Source organism: Panthera pardus, unplaced genomic scaffold, assembly GCF_024362965.1.
Source record: "Panthera pardus isolate Hobbes unplaced genomic scaffold, ASM2436296v1 HiC_scaffold_25, whole genome shotgun sequence".
Classification (NCBI taxonomy): Eukaryota; Metazoa; Chordata; class Mammalia; order Carnivora; family Felidae; genus Panthera; species Panthera pardus.
The window spans coordinates 15,510,701-15,530,640 of NW_026526821.1; the positions used below are offsets into that span (position 1 = coordinate 15,510,701).

General features: G+C 52.9%; 1 protein-coding gene across 1 annotated transcript; it reads left to right on the forward strand.

Annotated features, from left to right (window-relative positions):
- Positions 1 to 642: 642 nt before the first annotated feature.
- On the forward strand, positions 643 to 19,501 carry SDC4 (syndecan 4). Its single transcript, XM_019458361.2, has 5 exons — positions 643 to 771; positions 12,265 to 12,403; positions 13,452 to 13,498; positions 14,330 to 14,528; positions 17,434 to 19,501. The coding sequence occupies exons 1-5, from the start codon at positions 703 to 705 to the stop codon at positions 17,583 to 17,585; spliced, it is 606 nt and encodes a 201-aa protein (XP_019313906.1). The 5' UTR covers positions 643 to 702; the 3' UTR covers positions 17,586 to 19,501.
- The last annotated feature ends 439 nt before the right edge of the window (positions 19,502 to 19,940 follow it).

Genomic DNA, 19,940 nt, shown 5'->3' on the forward strand with positions numbered 1-19,940 from the left:
TCGGTTGTTTTTGTTCAGCTTGCTGCTAAGAATGGTTTTTACATTTTTGAATCCTTGGGGAAAAAAATCAAAACAAGAATGATATTTCGTGACACGTGAAAATTATATGAAATACAAATTTCACTGTTCCATAAATAGTGTTTTATTAGAACACAGCCACTCTCTTTCTTGCAAGTATTTGTAGCTGATTTTGAGCTACTGTGTTAGAGTTTGAGCATGACAAGAGACCGAATGGGCCGCAAAGACTAAAACATTTAGCTCTTTACAGAAAAATTGTGCTGACCTCTTAAGGCTACGCAAGTCCACGTCCCATTTGGAATGTCTTCCTTATCCTCGGAAGGAAGTGTACCCGGTTCGAGGAGCGCGGGTCTAAACTGAAGACCCTGGGCAAGTCCTTCCCATCGAAGGTCTGTTTCCCCCAAGTATGAAATGGGGTTAGACACAGTGATCTCTGGGGGCCTGTCTGGGGGGAAAGCAAAGAAATAAAGGAGACAGGAACTCGGGGTAGATCGGGAGCCGGTCCCTCGGGGTTTCCAGCCGCGTGGGCGGGCCCAGTGCCCCGAGGCCCAGCTTTCGCAGGGGAATTCCGGGCGGGGTGCGGCGACGGGGCGGGGCCGGGGGCGGGGCCGGCCGCCGCCTATAAGAGGGGCCGCGCGCCCGGCCGGACCACTTGCCTGCGCGCCCTCTGCGGACCGCCGTGCCATGGCCTCCGCCCGCCTGCTCGCGCTGCTGTTGCTCCTCGTGGGCGTCCCCGCCGCTGCCACCGAGTCGGTAGGTGCTTGGGGATCCCTGGAGGGCGGCCTGGTGCCTCCTTTGTTCCTGGGGGCCCGGGCTAGGGGGGGCCTCAGGGGTCTGCAACGCCCCCAACCAGACGCCGAGGCCGGGGAAACTTTGCTGGAAAACTTGGCTCCCGGGTCACAGGGAGGCTCCGGGCCGGGGTGGTTCCCGCGCGCGAACGTGCGCCCCAGCCTGTTGCTCTTCCCGCCTCCCCTGGCCTCGGCCCCGCCGCGCGCTCCAGGCTCGGACGTGACTAAGCCGGTGTCACCTCTTCTCTCCCCCACACTCTCGCCCTCCCCTGGTGATCTTGGGGCCCTGGATCCCCCTGCACGCCCTCCGTAAGCGCCCAGAGCGGCGGCTCTAGAATCTGATAGGGCCTGGGCACGAGGGGCAGCGTACTCGGAAGGGGGAAGGAGGAGGGTTGTGCGGAACCTTGTTTCACACACCGGGGAATGAAGGACTGAACCCTGACCTCAGGTCTGGCCCCAACCCCGCCACTGGGCTTGTAACTTTGGGTAAAGCCCTGCCCCTTCTGAGTCTCAGTTTCCCCATCTGTACAACGGCAGGAGGGAGCCCGGCAGGAGATGGCCAGTGCCTCTGTAGGGCCACTCCAAAGTTGGGACTCTGATCTTCCAAGGGCAGACGGGAAGGATGGTTTGGGGTCAGCACTTCGCCAAGAGTTGAGCCTCTGCTTTCTTCGAGAATGCTGTTTATTTCTGCTGAACTGCAGAAGGGAAATTGGAGTACCCACCTTGAGTAGGGTGAAGGGGGGTGGGGGACAGAGGGCCTCAGTGAGCCCAGAGAAGCCCTCCTTCTCACTGCGCTCTGGTCCCTGTCCTAGTTTACAAAGTCCTGGGCCACCAGAACCTCCATTCATCCCCTGCCACCAGTGTGGGGGAGGAGGATGGCAATCTCATCTGGGAAGTTGGGGGAGCAGGAATTGCTTGGAGGGTCTGTCTGTCCTCCAAGAACCCCATTTTTTGCCCCCTTCATTCCCTTAATTAAACCCCCCTTTTTAGAAGGAGCAAGTCTGTGGAGTTTAATCATTACAGATTTTTTAATGGGGCTCCTGTTTCTCTGGGCTTGGGCAAGGGAAGTCTTTTCTGCCTGGCAGGCTTCTTTTGGGGAATCCGTGAGATCCTAATAATAACCCACCAGCACGATTGCAGGCATTTAGTGGTGATAGCAAACATTTAGTGCTTATGGTGTGCCTTATGATGTTCTAATAGCTTTCTAATGGCTGTTCCAATGTCCTATCAACTTGCTTAATTCTGACAACAACCCTGCTGTTTACTGTTCTTAAATTGGTCCTGAGGCTGAGGAGGTTAGCTAACTTACCCAAGGTCACACAGCTAATCAGGGGCTGAGTCATTCAAATTTAGGCAGCCAGGCGTCCAAGTTCCTGCTCTTATGATAAGCTGCAGTGTGATGCTTTCTGAGTGGCGGCCCTGAATCTGTTGAGATTTGGGGCTGGCCGGCCTCAACGAATTCTGAGGTGGAAGGAAACAGGAGACCAGAGTGAGGTGATGACTTCCCCAAACTGAGGGCAGCCAGACCAAAAGGTTAGTGTCTGAGCCAAGACTCCAACCTACACCTGCTGCTCCCTGGTACCGTGCTCTAAATTAGGCCCTGAAAGATGTGTTGAGTCCAGCAACTGGGGAGACCTCCAGAGGAATGCCATGTTGGGTCCTGTTGGCCTGGACAGTGTGGGGAGAAAAGAAAGACCCAGGAGGTCGTGAGGTCACTGCATGGGCAGTCACATGGCAGTCTCAGTTCAGAGGCTGCTGAGTCTGCAGGTGCTTCAGGGTGAGGAGCAGACAGCTGTGTCCTGGGGGCAGTCAGAAGGATATGGTTTGGGGGAGGGTGACCCATCAGCTGGGGGAGAAGTAGGCCCTGAGCAGCTGCTTCCTGAGAGAGGTATCTGGCTCTCATCCTGACCTCAGCACTCCCCTTCCTGGTGAATGTCAGGGACCTTCCACCTCTAATTGGGTCACAGGGCTTCCCCTTTTGCCTCCGCCACCCCCTTCCTTCCAAGATTGTGGCCGGAAAAATCAGACCTAGTCATAGTTGGATAGATGTAATGGAGGCCCGCCTTTTTCTTTTTGCAGGTGGAGAAAACAGGCCCTGGGAGAAGGGATTTGCTAATTGCGGTTATGATTTGTTGAGTTTTCCACATGCTAGGTCTGGGGCATTTTATCCTCACAAAAAAACCCAGCATCTCGGGGTTATATTATGCCCACTTTACAGATGAGGGAACTGAGGTCCGTCTCCAATAGTGCTGTTGAGGCCCCTCTCCAAGTTTAGGTTTAAGCCAAAGGCCTGCCCTCCCCTTGGGTGATACCCTACCCCCACCCTAAGGGCTTGGTGCCACAAGTTTTGGGAAGGGAACCCAGGCTGAGCAGACAGCCTCTTCCCTGGCTGTGGGACTTGCCATCCCAAACCAGTTCTTCCTGTCCAGCTGGGAGCATTCCCCTGAACTGCCTTCCTGCCACTCCTTCCCTAGCCAATTAAAGGCAGCCCTGTTTGGGGAGCTGGACCCCTCCAGAGGGGTTGCTGCCCAGAGGCACAGCCTTCTGATGTGGCACCAGGCCCAGTGGGTTCTGGGGAAATGTACTTTAGCTTAGAGATGTTTTCGGTCTCCTTGAAAATTCTCTCCTTGATTGCCCTGAGGTAGGAGTGGGGCAAAAGCCCAGAGGGTCTAGGACCCTTGAGTGGTCAGTGAGAGCCCTGTGGAATTCTTAAAAGCCTAGAGAGCTACTAAAGAGCCTATTTTGGGCCATGGTTTAGAGGGTTCTGTGAGCTTGATGTCCCCCATCTGTAAAATGGGGTTTGAAACAAATGACCTTGATTGCCCTTTTCAGCTCAAGTATTCTATTCATATCCATCCCCCCAAACCTACCACACACACCACTTCCACCCACACACACCCAGGGGGGAATTCTGCCCTATTCATCTTCAGCGAAATACTTAACCCCTTACTTAGTATGCAGGAAATATTTGCATGAATGAATAAATTCATGTGTGTAACTTCATTCGAAAGGGTGCATTGAGGTAATTTATCACTAACGTGAATGCCTTCCAGGGAAACCGTGAGGTAGGTTTTATTATCTCCATTTATACAGGAAACTGATGCTCAGAGGAAGGTAGTGGCTTGCCAAGGTCAGAACCAGGTCTCTGATAATACAAGGTGTCTGGTTTGAGCGTCCTCTGAGAACTTTCCAGATGAGAAATTCCGGCTGGCTTTGAAGGAAGATACCTTGGGTTCTACTTCCTGAATTGGAAGCACGTATGCCCTATCTCTGGGTCTCATTGTCCCCAACTCTATAGTAAGGAGGTAGGACCAAAACCCTCCCAAGGGTCCTCCCTGCCCTGAAAACACACTGATGGGGGGAGGGGAGCTTTCTTGGCCCCCTTGGTAAAGAACTCAAGAGGAGAAGAGCTGGGGGGTGGAGACATTCAGCTCCTGCCATCCCCAGCTCCTGGAAACAGAAGGCTTTTGCAAGGACTTGGAGTGCAGGGCCGCCCTGAATGAGGAGCTGGGAGAGCCAGGCTGGGCTCCCCGCCCCAGTTCCTTCTTGGGAGGAATTGGCTGCTAGTTGTTCTCAGCCTCCTGGACTGGTGGGTGTGATTTCCAAATGACCATTTAAAATTGGGGGAAGGGGCTGGACTGGGCCTGTGAGTCACTGGAGGAGAGCGGTGGCTGGCCTGAGTTACCCATTTCCTTTCAGCCTCTTGGCTAGTAGGATGGCTCTGATGAGGGTGTTGGAATGGGTTCCAGAGTTTTACCTTGTCCCCTGAGAGCCTATTAAAGATAGTCAGCGTCTCAATGTCCAGGGCCTTTGAGGGGATGCCCAGGAAATGTTAATACTAGGGCCTCAGACCTTCCCAGTGCCCCGTCCGTGTGGACTTTGACAGGGTGTGAATTCAGCCAGTTGTTTGTTTCCCTTGAAGCAGAACTGAAGCTGCCACTGCTCTGAGCTCCTAGAGCGGAGCTGGTATATAGTCCAGATGGGGTTGGACCCCAGGAGTCTCTGACTTGTCTGATGTCCTCCTCTCCCCTTACTTCCTGGAACTGGCAGGAGGGCACTGGAACAGTGGCTTGGGGTTAGGCAGACCTAACTTCAGACGTGTGAAGGCCACCTCTTCCTAGCTACATGGCTTTGGACATGTCACCCAGTCTCCCCAGCCTCTGCTTCCTGGTGGGTAAGAAGATCAGGGTTTTGGTGGGGCTGGTAGGAGGGGACAAGGCTGCAGTGAGTGCCTGGTAGGGAGGCCGCATTCCGTGTGACAGACATGTCAGCCATGCCAGGTGGCCCTGTGCCTTTGAGGATTCTACTCCCCGCCCCCGCCCCCCCCCCCATGGCCCCTGGAACACTTTCTTCCCTCCCACTCCCCAACAGCTGCAGGGTGGTAAGGGAGGAGTCGAGGGTGGGGCTGATGGAGTTCAAATCTCCTGTTTGTTTGTTTTAGAAGTGGGCTGTTTGCTAATTATCAGATGGGTTCATATTTAAACAAGAACCAGTTCTCAGCGGCCCCACCCCTCCCGCCAGGATTTGTAGGAACCCTTTGCTGAGCAGTTTGCAGCCTGCTGGGTGATGGCAGGGTTTGCTAAGGGTATGGGACCACCTAGACACTGTCCAGAAGGGGGTCACCCTTCCTGAGCTGGAGGGGCAGAGTTTCTAGTCCTACGGAGGCTGAGTGAATTGCAAGCTGCGCTCTGGGCTAGGAGAGGGGGTGTGGTAGTGGGCAGGAAGGTACAGTGTCTGAAAAGCCAGTTTTCATACACTGTCAGTGCACAGTGCCTAGAGAGGGAGGTGAAGGCCCGTGTCAACAGTTGGGGCCTGATTTAACTCCAGAAGGACTAGAAACCTGGCTTCTTGAGCTGGTTTGTTATTAACTCACTAGTGACCTTCAGGCGTGTTCCTGCACCTGGCCAGGCCCTTTGGCCCTGTCTGCTGGAGGCAGGGTGACTGGAAGTGGGTGCATTTCACAGCCACAAAAACCTGAGTCACCATCCCAGCTCTGCTGCTCACCCCGGGACATGCAGTTAGTTAATAAGTCACTTCACCGATGTGTCCTCTACAAAACACCTGTGTCACTCAACTTGTAAAGTGTTTGGCAAACTTGTAAAGTGCTGGCTTGATTTGGGTTTATCATTAGCGGCTAGACCAGGGTTCTTAACCTGGCTGGACGTTGGCTTCAGGGAGACGGTATCTGCGTGCACACTGAAAAATGTAGACTGATGGTTACAGTTCTCGGGGTTCAAAACTTTTTATCCTTACCGGAGAGCTCCAGGAGTCCCCAGGAGATGACTCTGTGATTTGAACACTTCTTCCCAGCTTTGGCCTTCTGCAGTCCCCTGCCCAGTCTATCCCTGCTACTTTTCACCACCTCTGTGCCCCTGGTTACTCACCACCCCCACCCTCTGGCCAGTCCCTCCTGCTCAGCGCACCCCCCCCTCCTTATTCTGCCTCTCTCCTCCCCCACCCTGCAGGCCCAGAACTCTGCTGCCCCAGTTTTCTCTGGCACAGTAGAGGAGGCTGGTAGTCAGGTGACACCTGGGGTAATGGAAAGGGGAGGCAGGGAGAGGCTGGTATGTGTGGAAACAGTGACTTGGTGGAGCCGCCGGTTGCAGCCAGGCCTGTGGGACTGGCTGTACCACTGGAACCTCAGGGCGTGGGGGCAGGGATGACCCATGGCCGGTCACAGGCAGTGGGGACACTCCTTGCCTGGGGTAGGGGGGCGGGGTAGGGACTGGCTGGGAAACGTCTGTGGGACGGACCCACTAGGTCTGGAGCAGTGGCTTCTCCGAGTGGGGGGCGGGGGGGTGGGGGGGTGCACAGCAGGGAGTCTGGGAAGGGGCAGGAAGCCAGCACCTAGTGCTGATCTAATCAGCCTAGACTAGAGGCTATCGACTCTGCTCCTGAGAACACGGGAGGCTTGTTTATGTCCCCGCCCGCAGATCCAGCAGGGACTTCGGATCTGCTGCCTAGATTACAAGCCCCAGCTTCAATGCACCTCTGTCTCTGCAGCCCTCAGGGAGCCAGCCCCCTCCCGCCTGTCTCCAGCGGTAATCGGAGCAGTGCCCGGCTTGGTTACCGGGTCTCGAGACAGAGGGAGGCTTGTCTGTTCCAGAACCGTCTTTTACAGGTGGGGAAACTGAGGCCCAGGGAGGGAATCTCCCAAGATCCACAAAGGAGTTAGTGGCAAGGGTGCTGCATCAGCTGCCGTCAGGGGGATGTCCAGAGCTGCAGAAGCTCCCACCTCTGCCCCCATTCCTAGCTGCACCCCAGGATCCTGGAGCCCTCGCTGTGGAATGGGCTGCCCTGGGGGGGTTGGTGAAAAGTTGGCTGCTGGCTGTGCCAGGCCTGGCTTGTCTCCTGTGTGATTGTGTTCAGAGTAACCTGACCTTGGAGTGGGCAGAGCTGACATTCGAACCCCCACCCTAGCCCCACCCCTACTCCTAGACCTGGCTTAACCCTTCAGTTACCAGAGTGCCAGGCTGTGGATTGGTGTGTGGTTTCTTATTGCCTTCTAGATATTTTTTTTCATCCTCAGGGCAGGTCAGGAAATACTCTGGGATCCCCAAGTAGAATGTCAGGCATCTCTGGTCACTGCCATTTACTCCTTTTGGAAAAATACAACCCAGTTTCCTCTGCCTCTATCTTCTTAGGACAGGTGCTCCAAGTTGTGTGACCTTGAGCAGGTCTCTGCCCATCTCTGGGTCCTTTGCAGTCTCCAGGGACCTGATTGGTTGTTGAAAAGTCTCTGGTCTCAGAAGCAAAATGAATACTCATTGCAGGGTTATGTCCCTTCATGATTTGCAAACCCCCCCACCCCCCCCCCCCCATCCACTGACCACCTTTCTAGCAATGGAACTGCTTCTATAGCTTTTTCCAGGTCTCTCTGACCCTTTGACCACTAATCCCTTTAGCCAGAAGGAAGGCAGGTGGGGATTAATAATAGCTACTACTCAATGAGCACCTGCTGTGTACTGGGCCATATGCCGGGTCCCTTGCACACACTAATGCATTTCACTTAATCGTCATCGTCCTGCAGGGTGCTCCTAGCCCTGGTTACCAAAAGAGAAAACTAAGGGTTCAGGGTTCAGTATACCCCAAGGTTCCTGGAGTTAGGAAGTGGCCATGGCCAGACTGTGCTTTGCTTGTGGGTAACCACTCTTCTGGTGGGGATCCTTTGTTTCTGGCGAGGTGTAGAGCTCTGATTGTGGCTTCTGGGTTTGCTCACCCTGGGGGATATCTGGCCCTTCAAAAAGGCAGGGTGGGGGAAAGCAGTGACTAACCAACGGCCCCTTCTGGGGATCTCCTGTCCGGATAACAGGTGGCTTCAGTAGTTGGAGTCCAGTGTCCTTGCCACTCCCTGTTGAATTTGGCTTGCCCAGTTGTCCTTCTGGTCTCACCTCCTGAAAGAAGGGTCAAATGTGTCCCTGACCCTGCCTCTGCTGGGGAGGAGCCTGGGGGCAGGAGGTGGGTGTGGGGGGCTCTCCTCCCTCTTTTCCTCCCACCAGCTCTTGGTTAACCAGGCCTTGACCCTGAACTCCCTGGTGCCCCAGCCAAGTTTTTGTTCTTTTGTTGAATATCACTTTCACCTTTGTTTGCTCCTTGGTGGAGCCTGGCCGGGCACTGTGGGGTTTGGGTGGAGAGGTGACTCGGGGGCGGCAGTGAGAAGTCTGGTTGTAGCTGAGGCGTGGTCTTGAGAAAGATCTAGGTTCAAATCTCAGCTCTGTTGCTTTCTAGTTGTGTGACTTCGGATAAATGACTCCCCCGCACCTCAATTTCCTGCAAACATGTTACAAGACTCGTGCCAGTAAAATGAGTTCATAGAGAAGAGCACCGCGTGGTGCCTGGCACGTCGTGGATACTTGAGCTAGTCACCCCAGCCCCTGTGCTTTTCCCTGGTGACGGAAGCTGTAGGACTTTGGGGTGGGGTTGGCGACCTTTTCCTAGCTTCTTTTCATGCTTATAGCATAAGGACTGGATGCGGAATACATCTGGAGTGACAGCTGCAGCCTGTGGGTTTGCTGAGACCCTTACTTTTGCAGCCCAAACCCTTGAAGCAGGGAGGGAGGACAACTCCAGCCTGGAGCCAGAAGACCTAGCTTCTAAGTCCAGCCCTGCTGCCAACAGTTTGGGTGACCTTGGCAAAGTCCCTTGTCTTTTAATTTGTTTGCTGGGTTATAAAATGAGACCATTGGGCTCAGTGGCCTCAGATACTTTCTACTGGCAGGTGTTAGTTCCTTTAGAACAAAACAGCACCTGCCCCCTCTTCTGGGGATAATCTGGGGAGGCGTCCAGCATCTCAGCCCCCAGGCACTCACCCCAGGTGTCCACCAGCCCTGGGGTAGACAGGGTCTGTGAGACCCAGGCCCACTGCCTTATTCTGCTGGTGATTTCTGTTGTGCTCTGGGAGAAGGGAGGCCTGAGGGCCCAGAGAGGGTGCCTGTGCGTGCACACACACGTGAACACACATTCCCCCGGCAGGGATGGGGTGAGTGGAGAACAGGTGGGGTAAGCTTGGCTGGGATCAGGGTGGGGTCCCTCTCTGGTCAGGGCTGGGCTTGGCTACTGGGTGGCCTGGTGGCTTCTTCAAAGCCACCCTGACTGAATGGGCCTTGTCTGCAAAGTGGGTGAGGCAAGGGAAGGGCTGTTGGCATTCCCTCCCCTCTGCCCCTCTGCACATGAAGGGATGCTTGCCCACAGTCTCATGGAGCTTGGGCCTCTCTTGCTGGCCTCGTCTTAAAGGGTTCCCACTGGGGAATTTCTCTCTTGTCAGGAGTCAGGGGCAGAGAAGATGCTTCTGGAGTTGAAGGTTTTGTTTTCTTGTGTCCTTCCCTGAGCATGCCCCCTGCCCCCCGGGCCTCGTGACTTGTGGCTTGCTGGAGAAGGAAGCGTTGGCTCCTCTAATGCAGTCTTATGCCCTGGAATAGGTATCTGACAACAGGGTCTGATGCCTCCTGTGCCCCTGGTGCAACCTTAGACAAGTGTATCCTCTCCAGGAACCTGGTATAAAAAGGAAGGGTGAGGGCTGAACTGGGAGTGAATCTGGGTTTCAGTGCTGACGGGGCCTGCCTCCTCTCTTAGCCTTCCTTTAGCTACTGTGAAACTGAAGTGGTAACTCTGAGCCAGGCAGCATGCTAATCCCAGGAGTTGTTTCGAAGCACCCCTTAGCACTTTCACACACCCAAAGAAAGGCAAGATGTAGAAACAACATTCTGTGACTCCTGGGGACCAGTGGTGGGGAAGGTCTCTGCCTGAAGCCACCCAGTGCTGGGACCCCAGCCCCTGACTTGACTTGGAGCTCAGACTCCCACAGCCAGTCTGGTCTCCAGGCTTGGTTGACCACTGGCTGAAGTACCTTCTTTCTCTCCTGGGCTGGATTTGACCTCCACGCAGCAGGGCTCCCTCCTAGCTCAGGTGGTCAGGCACTCTATAGACGCGTATGTTCATGCAGGTGTTCTTGTGTGTGTGGTTAAAAGCTCAGGTGACCCATGCCTGGGTTCTGGTCCATTGTGGCCACTTTTTACCAATGTGACCTTGGGCAAAAATCTATCAGGAGGACCTACTTTAGGCTAAGTGCTTAGGAGGTCCTGCTCTCAGAATCTGGGCCTGGGGGAATTTGCTTTGCGGCAGGGACCTCGCCCTAGGGACAGTTTCGTAACCACCTCGGAGCCCTCCCGGAGGAGCTGCCAAACTAAAGCCACAGGCACGGGGCTGTGGGGCTGTGTGCGGGGGCTGGGCTGGAGTTCCAGCACTAGTAGCTCAGCAGCTCCTGATTCCCGAGTCATGAAGTCATCCCTACCAGGGCTTAACCCCTTCTGGCTCCCCACCCCCGTGTGTGCCAAGTATTCAGCGAAGATTCTCCCATCCGGTGGAAGAGGGCTGCGTGCCCGCCGCCTTCCCCCTGGTCTGACCCTGCTCCTTTCCGGGAATCTAGCACATGCCCTCGCGGTGGGTGGAAGAGGGTATGACAGTCAGGTTCTGCCCAACTCTCCCCAGAAGCCCCCGGAGGAAGTACAGGAGGAGCCCGGGCCTCGCCTGCAATGGTTACCTTGTCCTGGGAACAGATATTCCTTCTTGGGCTCCCCTGAGTCACTGGCAGTCTCCCTCAGGTGAAGGACAGCCTGGGGCAGTCAAAGAGAGACCTGACCTGACTTCTCTCCATTCTGAGCTGTGCAGCTAACTCAGCCACGTGACCTTGGGCAAGTCACTGCCCTGTTCAGCATTCGAATTCTGTCCAATTCTGTGAGATGGAAGGGACAGGACCTCCCTGGCTTCTGTGGTTCTGAGCAGAGCCCCAGTTTCCTACAGGCAGGGGCTCTGGGAAAGAAGAGAATGTTCTGAGGAGGGGTGTGTATGGAACTTCATGAAACCCTATCTCTTTTGGCAAAAGTAGGGACTTTAATATTTGAGTTAATTAGCAAAAAAAACAAAAAACAAAAAAACTTTGCCCAGGACTGCTGTTCTGTGGGAAACCTTTGCCCCAGAGCTAAGGAGAACGGCAGTAAGAATTCAGAAGGCTTCCTACCCTTGTGAGCTCTAGGAGATGGGAACAGAGAGAGTAGCTGACGTACTTGTAGGACCCTGGAAAAGTCTTTGCCTCCCTGGACCTTGATACTTTCCTTTGGAAAACTTCTCAGTGGAAGTAGGCTTAAGATTCTGCTGTGATGTCCTAGACTGGGTCCCCGTGGGTAGGGGCCAAGGACATTTGTGGGTGATGGAATGGATGGTGCCCCACTCTGTGCTGGTACAGAACAGATCCTGTGGGAGATGCTTATAAAGCTGGATATGAGAGTGTGCTCGTGTATTTGTGAGTCACTAGGTCTGTCCAGCACCTGGACTGAGGCCTCCCTGAGGTGTGGGTGAGCCAGCCCTGTCTGTCCCAGCCCAGTCTGACTCAGCTGGGAAAGGTGTCCTGGACTGGGAAAGACCAGGGCCAGCAGCCCTCTCCCTGCCACAGGCGAATCAGTGGTGACTATGTCTGCGCCCTAGAACCCTAGAGTGTCCTACCCTCCAGCCTGTGTGGCTCCTGCAGTCAGGCAGCCTGATGCGGAAGCCTCCTTCTTCCACCCGCTACTTGTGTCAGAGGGAAACGCCCAGTTTCCTTGGTTGTAAAATGAGGTTAAAGACATGCCTTTGGAGTTAATAAGAACAGGGGCTGGCACGTAGTAATTGCTTATAGTAAATAGTACCTAGTAATGTTTAACGTTCTGATTATTACCAACTTTATTATTTTTATTAGCCCAGGATGAGAAAGAGATTTGCCTAAGGTCACACAGCAAGTTAGGGGGCCAGGAGGAGAGCAGGACCCAGGTCTCCAGGTCCTGGCCTGCTTACTTTCCAGCACCCCAGGTTACCTTACCGAATGCCCACTTCATTGCCTTTTGGGGCTCGGGGGCTGTTGTCAAGCGCCAGGGGGCTACTGATGTGTCTTCAGAAGTGGCTGACGTAACTCCTTGTTTCACTCTAGATCCGAGAGACCGAAGTCATCGACCCCCAAGACCTCCTAGAAGGCCGATACTTTTCTGGAGCCCTCCCAGATGATGAGGATGTCGGGGGGCCCGGGCAGGAGCCCGATGACTTTGAGCTGTCTGGCTCTGGAGATCTGGGTATGGAGGGTGTGGTGGGCAGGCTTGAGGTCATGGGGCTGGAGGGAAAGTGGCCTCACAGACCATAGGGGGGTGAGCATGTCTTGAGACTTGGATTTGTATGGGGGTTTTCCAGCAGAGCTCCTCCCCTCTCAAAGGGGAAACAAAAGTAACTATCAAGCCTTTCCACCCCTTGGCAACCCTCCTTGGGCGGGTTATTTGTTGCTTTGAGTTCATTTGTAGCTGTAGGTTTTCTGAGCACCAGCCTGGACCTGTCTGCCTGTGGCTGGGGGCCTGGTGGGGGTGGGGCTGGAAAGAACCGATAGTGTTTTCTTCTTGTGAAAAGGAGAAGGGCCAGCTCCAAAGCCTGGGAGCATGTGTGGGCAGAAGTATGGGTGGAGAACAAGCCCCTGCTTCAGAGGGGGATGGGAGTGTGTCAAGGGGCCCAGGCCTCTGGGGGCTGGACCAGGGGCCAGGCCGGTTCATGGTCTTCAGTGACTCCTATGTACAGGATGGTGTGATCTTTGAAGTTTGAGCTTTGGAGTCCCATAGTCTTGAGTTCAAACTGCCTCTTGGTGACCTGAGACTTGGTTTCCGAATCTGTAAAATAGTGAATCAGTGAGTTGGGGATGGGACTCTTGGCACATGCTAAGCACTCAGTGAATACTTTAATGTTGCGATTTCTAACATTTAATGTTACAATCTAGAGTCGGCTCAAAGGAATCCCTTGGGGCTCTTGTTCAAATGTAGACTCTGATTCTATGAGCCCTGAAATTCTGCCTTTCTAACCAGCTCTTGGTCCCTGATCCAGACATTTTAGAGCAAGGGTTTGGAGCTGACAGAGCATCTGCTCAGCCACCTGCCTGGCATCCTTGTGAAAGAACCGGGGAGTAAGGTCTTGAGAGCCCCATTTTACAGATGAGGTGACTGAGGCTGGGGTGGGAATGGTCACTTACTGTATACCAAGCATTTGAGGGCTGCTTGTAAGGTAGGACTCCCACCAGCCATGGCTGAAGAAGGGGGAGGTACTTTAAAGACAAATGTTCACACAGCTTTTCTGACTTTACAGATGACTCAGAGGACCCCCAGATCTTCCCGGAAGTAATCCAACCCTTGGTGAGTAGTTAACATGCTTTTGCCTCTCCTCATTTGCTCCACTGTGACACCTGTTGAGAGGAGCCCATAAGTGAGGGTCTGACCTCACTCTGCAAGAAAGCTTGTATTTGTGGCCCTGGCTCCTTAGGGACAGGCACGACTGTGGGTAGGCCATCCTTCCTGCAGGGATAATCACTGTCAACACTTAGATGTGTTTCCAGCACCTTTTCTATGCATTTCTAGGTATTTCCCAGCATTAATATCAAATAATATATATAGTCTTGTGTGCTGCACTTTTCACTTAAAGTGGGCACGAGTTTGCTTCCTCACATAATTAAGTGTTCTTTTTCATTTTTATAGGCTGCATAATCATCGTTCATTATTTTCCCCTTATTGATGGAAAAGTTGTTTATGATTTTTTGATACTCTAAAATCATACCACCACAGCAAGCATCTTTCACTCAAGTCTCTGATTAGCTCCTTGGGATAGAGTCCCAGAGGCAAAGTTGCTGCCTTAAAGGGCAAGCACTTTCTGCAGTTTTGCCCAGCCGCCCTCCAGGGTGGTGATTCTAGAATCCCCACTGACCGGCAGTGAGTGGTAACACCTGCTTTCCTGTACCCTCGGCCACATTCATTCCTCTTTTGGGACAGATCCACTAGAAAGGTTGAGGGTAAGCCTTTGATGGCATAATTGTTGGAAGATTGGTGCTGAATTCAGCTCCAGGACCACACGGTTCATCCGGCAAGATGGCGGAAGCAGATTCCCTCCCTGGCTTAATGTTCCTGTCCCTGCCCTGGGTCCCTCCCCAAAGCACACTGAGCCTTCATCTGTCCTCCTTCTGCCCCATCCAGGTGCCTCTAGATAACCATATCCCTGAGAGGGCAGGGCCTGGGAGCTGGGTCCCCACCGAAGCCAAGGACCTGGAGGAGAATGAGGTCATCCCCAAGAGGATCTCACCCTTTGAAGGGGACGGGGATGTGTCTAACAAGGTGTCAATGTCCAGTGCCACACAGAGCGGCAACATCTTTGAGAGGACAGAGGTTCTGGCGGGTAAGGTCCTCACGAGATACTTTGAAGGGGGAGAGGACTGGGAGGCAGTGTTGCATACAGGGATGCCTCTGGCACATTGGGCTTCTTGGTACCCCTTCCTTCTAGCCACAGGGTGCCCTGGAGCCTCAAGGACTACACCGTCATAAGGGGTGGCTCTGACTGGGTGAGCAGCCCGGTGGAGGGGGAGGAGAATTGCATATCAGAGTCTTTTAAAGAACAGCTAGGAGTCAGTCACTGGCCGTAAGTCCTTCTGTCTTGTTTTCAAAGCATTTTCGTAGCCTGGGATTGGTATCTAGGGAGTTTATTCAAGGTTAACTTCCCTCGAAAGCACAGAGACTCCTTTGGATTGGGGTGGTTTCCCTCCCTCCTGCTCTGTCACTTGACAGCCTCGTGATCTTGGCTGAGAAGCTTTCCAGCCTCAGTTGAGGATGTGAGCCTCCATTTCTTCCTCTGTAAATGGGTACAGTGCTACCTCCTCGGGTTGGTGTAATAACTCCATGACAATGAGAATCTGAAATAATTTGGCAAACCGTAAAGGGCTTTTCTGATTTGTTGGTGTAATCTGTCGCTGAGTCTTCATGGGGCTTTAGGAGTGGCTCTTTCAAGCCTCGCTGTGGGGCCTTCGGCTGGGGCAGTGCCTGCTGGCTCTCTCCTTCCCTGGCAGCTTGGGGGTCTCCAAAGCTGCGGGCAGGGGTGGGCTGTCAGAGAGAACTCTCTTTCTGGCCAAATGTTATAGGCCAAGGGCAGGTCTTCATGAAGCAGCCTGTCGAGTGGCTGCCCTGGGCCCAGTCTGGGTTACTCCTGTCTCCGGACAGCCACAGCCAGTTGGGCCAACACCTTCGCGGAGTCTTGAGGTACAGGGAGGAGCCCTGTGTCCTGCCTCCATCCAGGACAGATAAGGGTCTTGCCTACATCTTGCAGATAAGGCTGGCTGGGAATGTAACCCTAGGTGACTTTGGGCCCAGCTCAGCCTTGACCCTGACCTCCTGGGACCCGAGTATTTATTCTTTCTGCTTTTCCTTCGCTACTTTTTGTGTGATGTGAGGGGGTGGTGGTGCTATCAGAACTAGAGGGGCCCTTAGAGACCTTGTGATCTTCTAAGCTTCAAAATCTTCGGTAAAACCTCCCCCCATCTTTTTTCAACCACAGAGTTTCACTTTTAGCTGGCATATGTGGGATTAGCATAAGGTTTTGCTTTCACCAACAAAGGGTTCTGCTGCTTTTAAAGAAAAGTTTAAAAACCGCTGATCTAGGCCAAGCATGTCTTATAACTCGGGGAGACTGAGGCCCAGAGAAAGCAGACCACTTGCTTGGGTCACATAAGCAAGAGACAGAACCAAAGCTAAGTCGTCTCTTAAATCTTGCGGTTGAGAATTATCCAAGCATAAGATCTTCATGTGAGAAGTTCCGTTGCTGTGTTAGTTGGCATCTGAATGGCACCTGGGAGTTTCTCAAGTGCTTGCCAGGTGCTACCTGCTGCGTATGCCCCCCTGAATCTCCACGACCCTATCAGACAGGTATGGCTGTCTTTACTCTTATAAGTAAGGAAACTGAGGCTCAGAGAAGCCAAATCACTTTCCAAAGTCACAAAACTAGGCATTAGTATTGAAACCTAGGGCCGCAGTCACTTTTGAGACTGCCCTTGAACCTTCTGACCCTGTGGGGTCAAGGTTCCAGCACAGACCAAGGTCCCAGTAGAGGAGCTGGGGGTCATCAGAGGGAAGGGTGATAAAAACAGGAATGGGGTTGATACCTTATTCCGTTGTGCTTTTTCTGGTATTTCCTGGGGGCACTTTGTGGCCGTTGTTTCATGAGTTTTAGCTAAGAAGGAACCTTACTGGACTCCCCTGTGCCACTCTGCCCTCATTCTGTGCATAGATTCAGAGTGTGTGCAGGGATGGAAAATTAATCTTCTTAGCCCTAGTAAGACCGAATTAGGGGACTCAGTCTGCCGCAGCAAGGATTCTGTGAGATATCCCTGCCCCCTCAACAAACAGGAATGAGCCCTTCAGGCGACCTGGCATGATGCAGAACAGCTGCCCACCTGAGGTTAGCAGCGCGCACCGGCCTGATGCTAGCAGGTGCCCGTAGGCAGTGCTCCTCTCTGAGCTGAACTGTGAGTGTCATTTATTAAGCACTCACTGTTGTGCCAGGCCCAATTCAGGGTGCTAGGGACACGGATCATAAAGCCACAAAGGTTTACAATCCATGAGGACTGAGCATACGCTGTGCATTGTTCTAAGCACTTTGGGTGGATTAATTTATTTAATCCTAGGACAAATGTGTGAGAAAGGTACTTTAATTTCCAGTTTGCAATGAGCAAGATGAAGGCACTTGCCTGATGACACAGCCAGTGCTGAGTAACGGGAGTGGGACCTAGGCCTTAACCACCGAGCTGGAAACACGGGAACGTAAACCACTGTCTGTAACTGTCAGTGATGTAGCAGCCTGGCCGTGTCACCGTGTTAGAGCTGTGTCTGGTAGGACACACCGGTGTGTATAGAGGATGTGCACACCTGTCTGTGGAAGCGGAGGCCTGTGTAGGTGTGCGTACCCAGAGCCAGCTAGACTGCGATGCTCTGAGGCCTGCACTGTCTAGGCTGGTTTTCAGGCCTGCGGGTTTGCTTGCTCCTGGCCCAGTTAGTGCTAAGCTGTTGCTAGGGTGTCAGGCTGGTGTTTGGAAGGTGCTGTGGGCTCCAGCAGGCGTGGGTTGGAAGGGTAGCTTTGCCACTCCAGCGCTGTGGTCTTCAGTGACCTCCGATGACCCCCTGTCTTGTTCACGAGGTCACGCCTAGCACAAGTGACAGCAGGGGTGAAGATGTCTAGTTGTAGGAGAGCCGACTAGGGGGAAGTGGCAATGTGCCCGAGGTCCTGACCCACAGCTCTCCCGTCTCTTCCTCCGCAGCTTTGATCGTGGGCGGCGGCGTGGGCGTCCTGTTTGCTGTTTTCCTGGTCCTGCTGCTGGTATACCGCATGAAGAAGAAGGACGAAGGCACCTACGACCTGGGCAAGAAACCTATCTACAAAAAAGCCCCCACCAACGAGTTCTATGCTTGAAGCAGCCTCCTGGGCACACTGGCTTGGACCTCAGCAGGGAGGGAAGCAGAAGGATTTTGAAGGGTGGACATTAGGGTAGGGGGAGGGCAAACTAATACTGACCTGTCAGCATCTCCAGCTGTGATTATGTTTTAAGTGTCAGAAGAGGCATCATCTTCTGTTCCTGCCTGCCTCTTCTTGATTCTCTGGGCCTCGACTGTCCCGGCCGAAAAATGGGGTTACGCCTGGCCTTGCTGAAGGCAGGTCTGGGATTGGATCATTTCTTAATTTTCCACTTTAGAATGTGGGCCCAGGTTAGAGCCTATATTAAACATGCCTCATCCAGAGCCCCTCTGAAGCTGGAGCTCGGCCCCCAGCGGCCTTCTCCTTCCCTCTTGTGAAAAGGAGCTGGGAGAAGGAAATAGAACCACCTGCACCTTGATGTGTCCGTCAAAGGGCACTTGTGACCACACTACAGGAGTCTGTGGTATACCTTGGGCCATTCTCGGCTCTCTCAAGTGACTTTTGGAAATCAGCCTTTTTTATGAGGGGGAGGGGGTGGGGAGAAGAGCTGAAAGTTACATACTGAAATGGATTTGCAAAGTATTTGTAAATCTACTCTTAGCGGGGTATTTTTTTCTAATGGTTCATTCCTTGGTGCAGAGCCTCTGCCTGGGCAAGAGTGTGCCGATATCAAGATGTTCTCCGCTCTCTTGCACTTTCCACAGTACCTGCTAAGTTTGTATTTAATGGTTTTTTGTTTTTGTTTCTCGGAAATGAGAGAAGAGACGGAGATATGATTTTTATTAATTGTTTTTTTTTGTGTTTTTTTTTTTTTTACTATTTATAGCTTCAGACAGGGCCTCTTTCTCTCTTTCCTCTTTTAAATATCCTCCCCATTTTTTTTTTTATACTTAACACTCTCCCACTCATGACCTTGGCCCTTTCTGAAGCTGCTTCCTCTAAGAAGTGGCTGTTGCCGAAACATAGTTTTCTAGCAGATCCCAAAATATAATGTAGGGGATGGTGGGATATTTGTGTCTCTTTTCTTGTAATATATTATTATTCATGGTTCTAGAAAAATAGATAAATATATTTTTTCAGGAAATAGCATGATATGTCCCATTTGACGTTGGCTGGATGGTTGAGTGAGTGGAGTTTTGTGTGGCTGAGTGGGTTTTTGCCTTTCTCTCACTCTGTTCGTGGTGCCTTCTCCTGATTGGGCCGGAATAGTTGAGGGTAGACAATTCTGCCTTCTTTCTAGCTTCTGCTTTGAGCCCAACTGGTGTTCTTTGTTTGTCTTCTCCAAATTTAAGAGAACATTGGAGAGCCATCCTATCCATTATGGTAAGCACTAGCCACGCGTGGCTATTCAAATCAATTAAAATCACATAAAGTTAAAAAATTCATTCCTCATTTACACTAACCACATTTCAAGTGCTCATTTGCCACATGTGGCTCGTGGCTGCTCTGGTGAGCACGCAGGTAGAGCCCGTGTCCACCTGTCGAACCACAGTGCTAGAAAACTGAACTGGTATAACAAGTCCCAGCCCCAGCCTTGCTGGGGTGATCTTTGTCTCCCTGGGCAAAGGGGGCATGGGGGAGGGCTGACTGGCTCCTGGCTTTGGAGCTCATCTGTGATCCTTCCTTCACAAAGAGGAGGCCCGGTGGGTTAGTTAGCCCGTGCAGGCTGCGTCTTCTCCTGACCCCACTGGCTGGGGAGGGGGGAGTCGCCCTTGCCTCCCGCACCCTTCACCACCTCAAGCCAGGGGCCCCAGCTGGCTGGGTCCTCTGGGCTCCCCTCCCCCACCCCTGCCATGTCCTTTCCCTCTGGCTATGTTGGGAGTGAGCACCTCTTCTTGTAGCCACCTCACACTGTTGTCTGTTACTGATTTTTTTCTTTTTGATAAGAAGATAATAAAACCTGGTACTTTCTAGATTGCTTGTCTCTGTCATTTCAAAGTTTGTAAGAAGTCCTTTCTGGGTTCTGTATCCTTTGATCTTCGCGGAGCCTGAGATCATTGCCCTGACCAAATGCCCTTTGGGGCGCCAGACACTGGAGGCAGAGAAGAAGCCAAGAAAGGGCCTGGAGAGGAGGAAAGAAAGAATGTGCCCCTGGCAGCCTGTGGGGCATGTCATGCCTAACTTGGTGTGGCGCTTAGATGGCACCTGGTTAAAAAACAAACAAGGTGGGTGGTGGGGGCTCCTGGGTGGCTCAGTCAGTTGAGCGTCTGACTCCTGGTTTAGGCTCAAGTCATGATCTCCTGGTTCGTGGGATTGAGCCTCGTGTTGGGGCTTGGGATTCTCCCTTTCTCTCTGCCCCTCCCCTGCTCACTCAATCTCTCCCTCAAAATAAATAAACTTTAAAAGAAACCC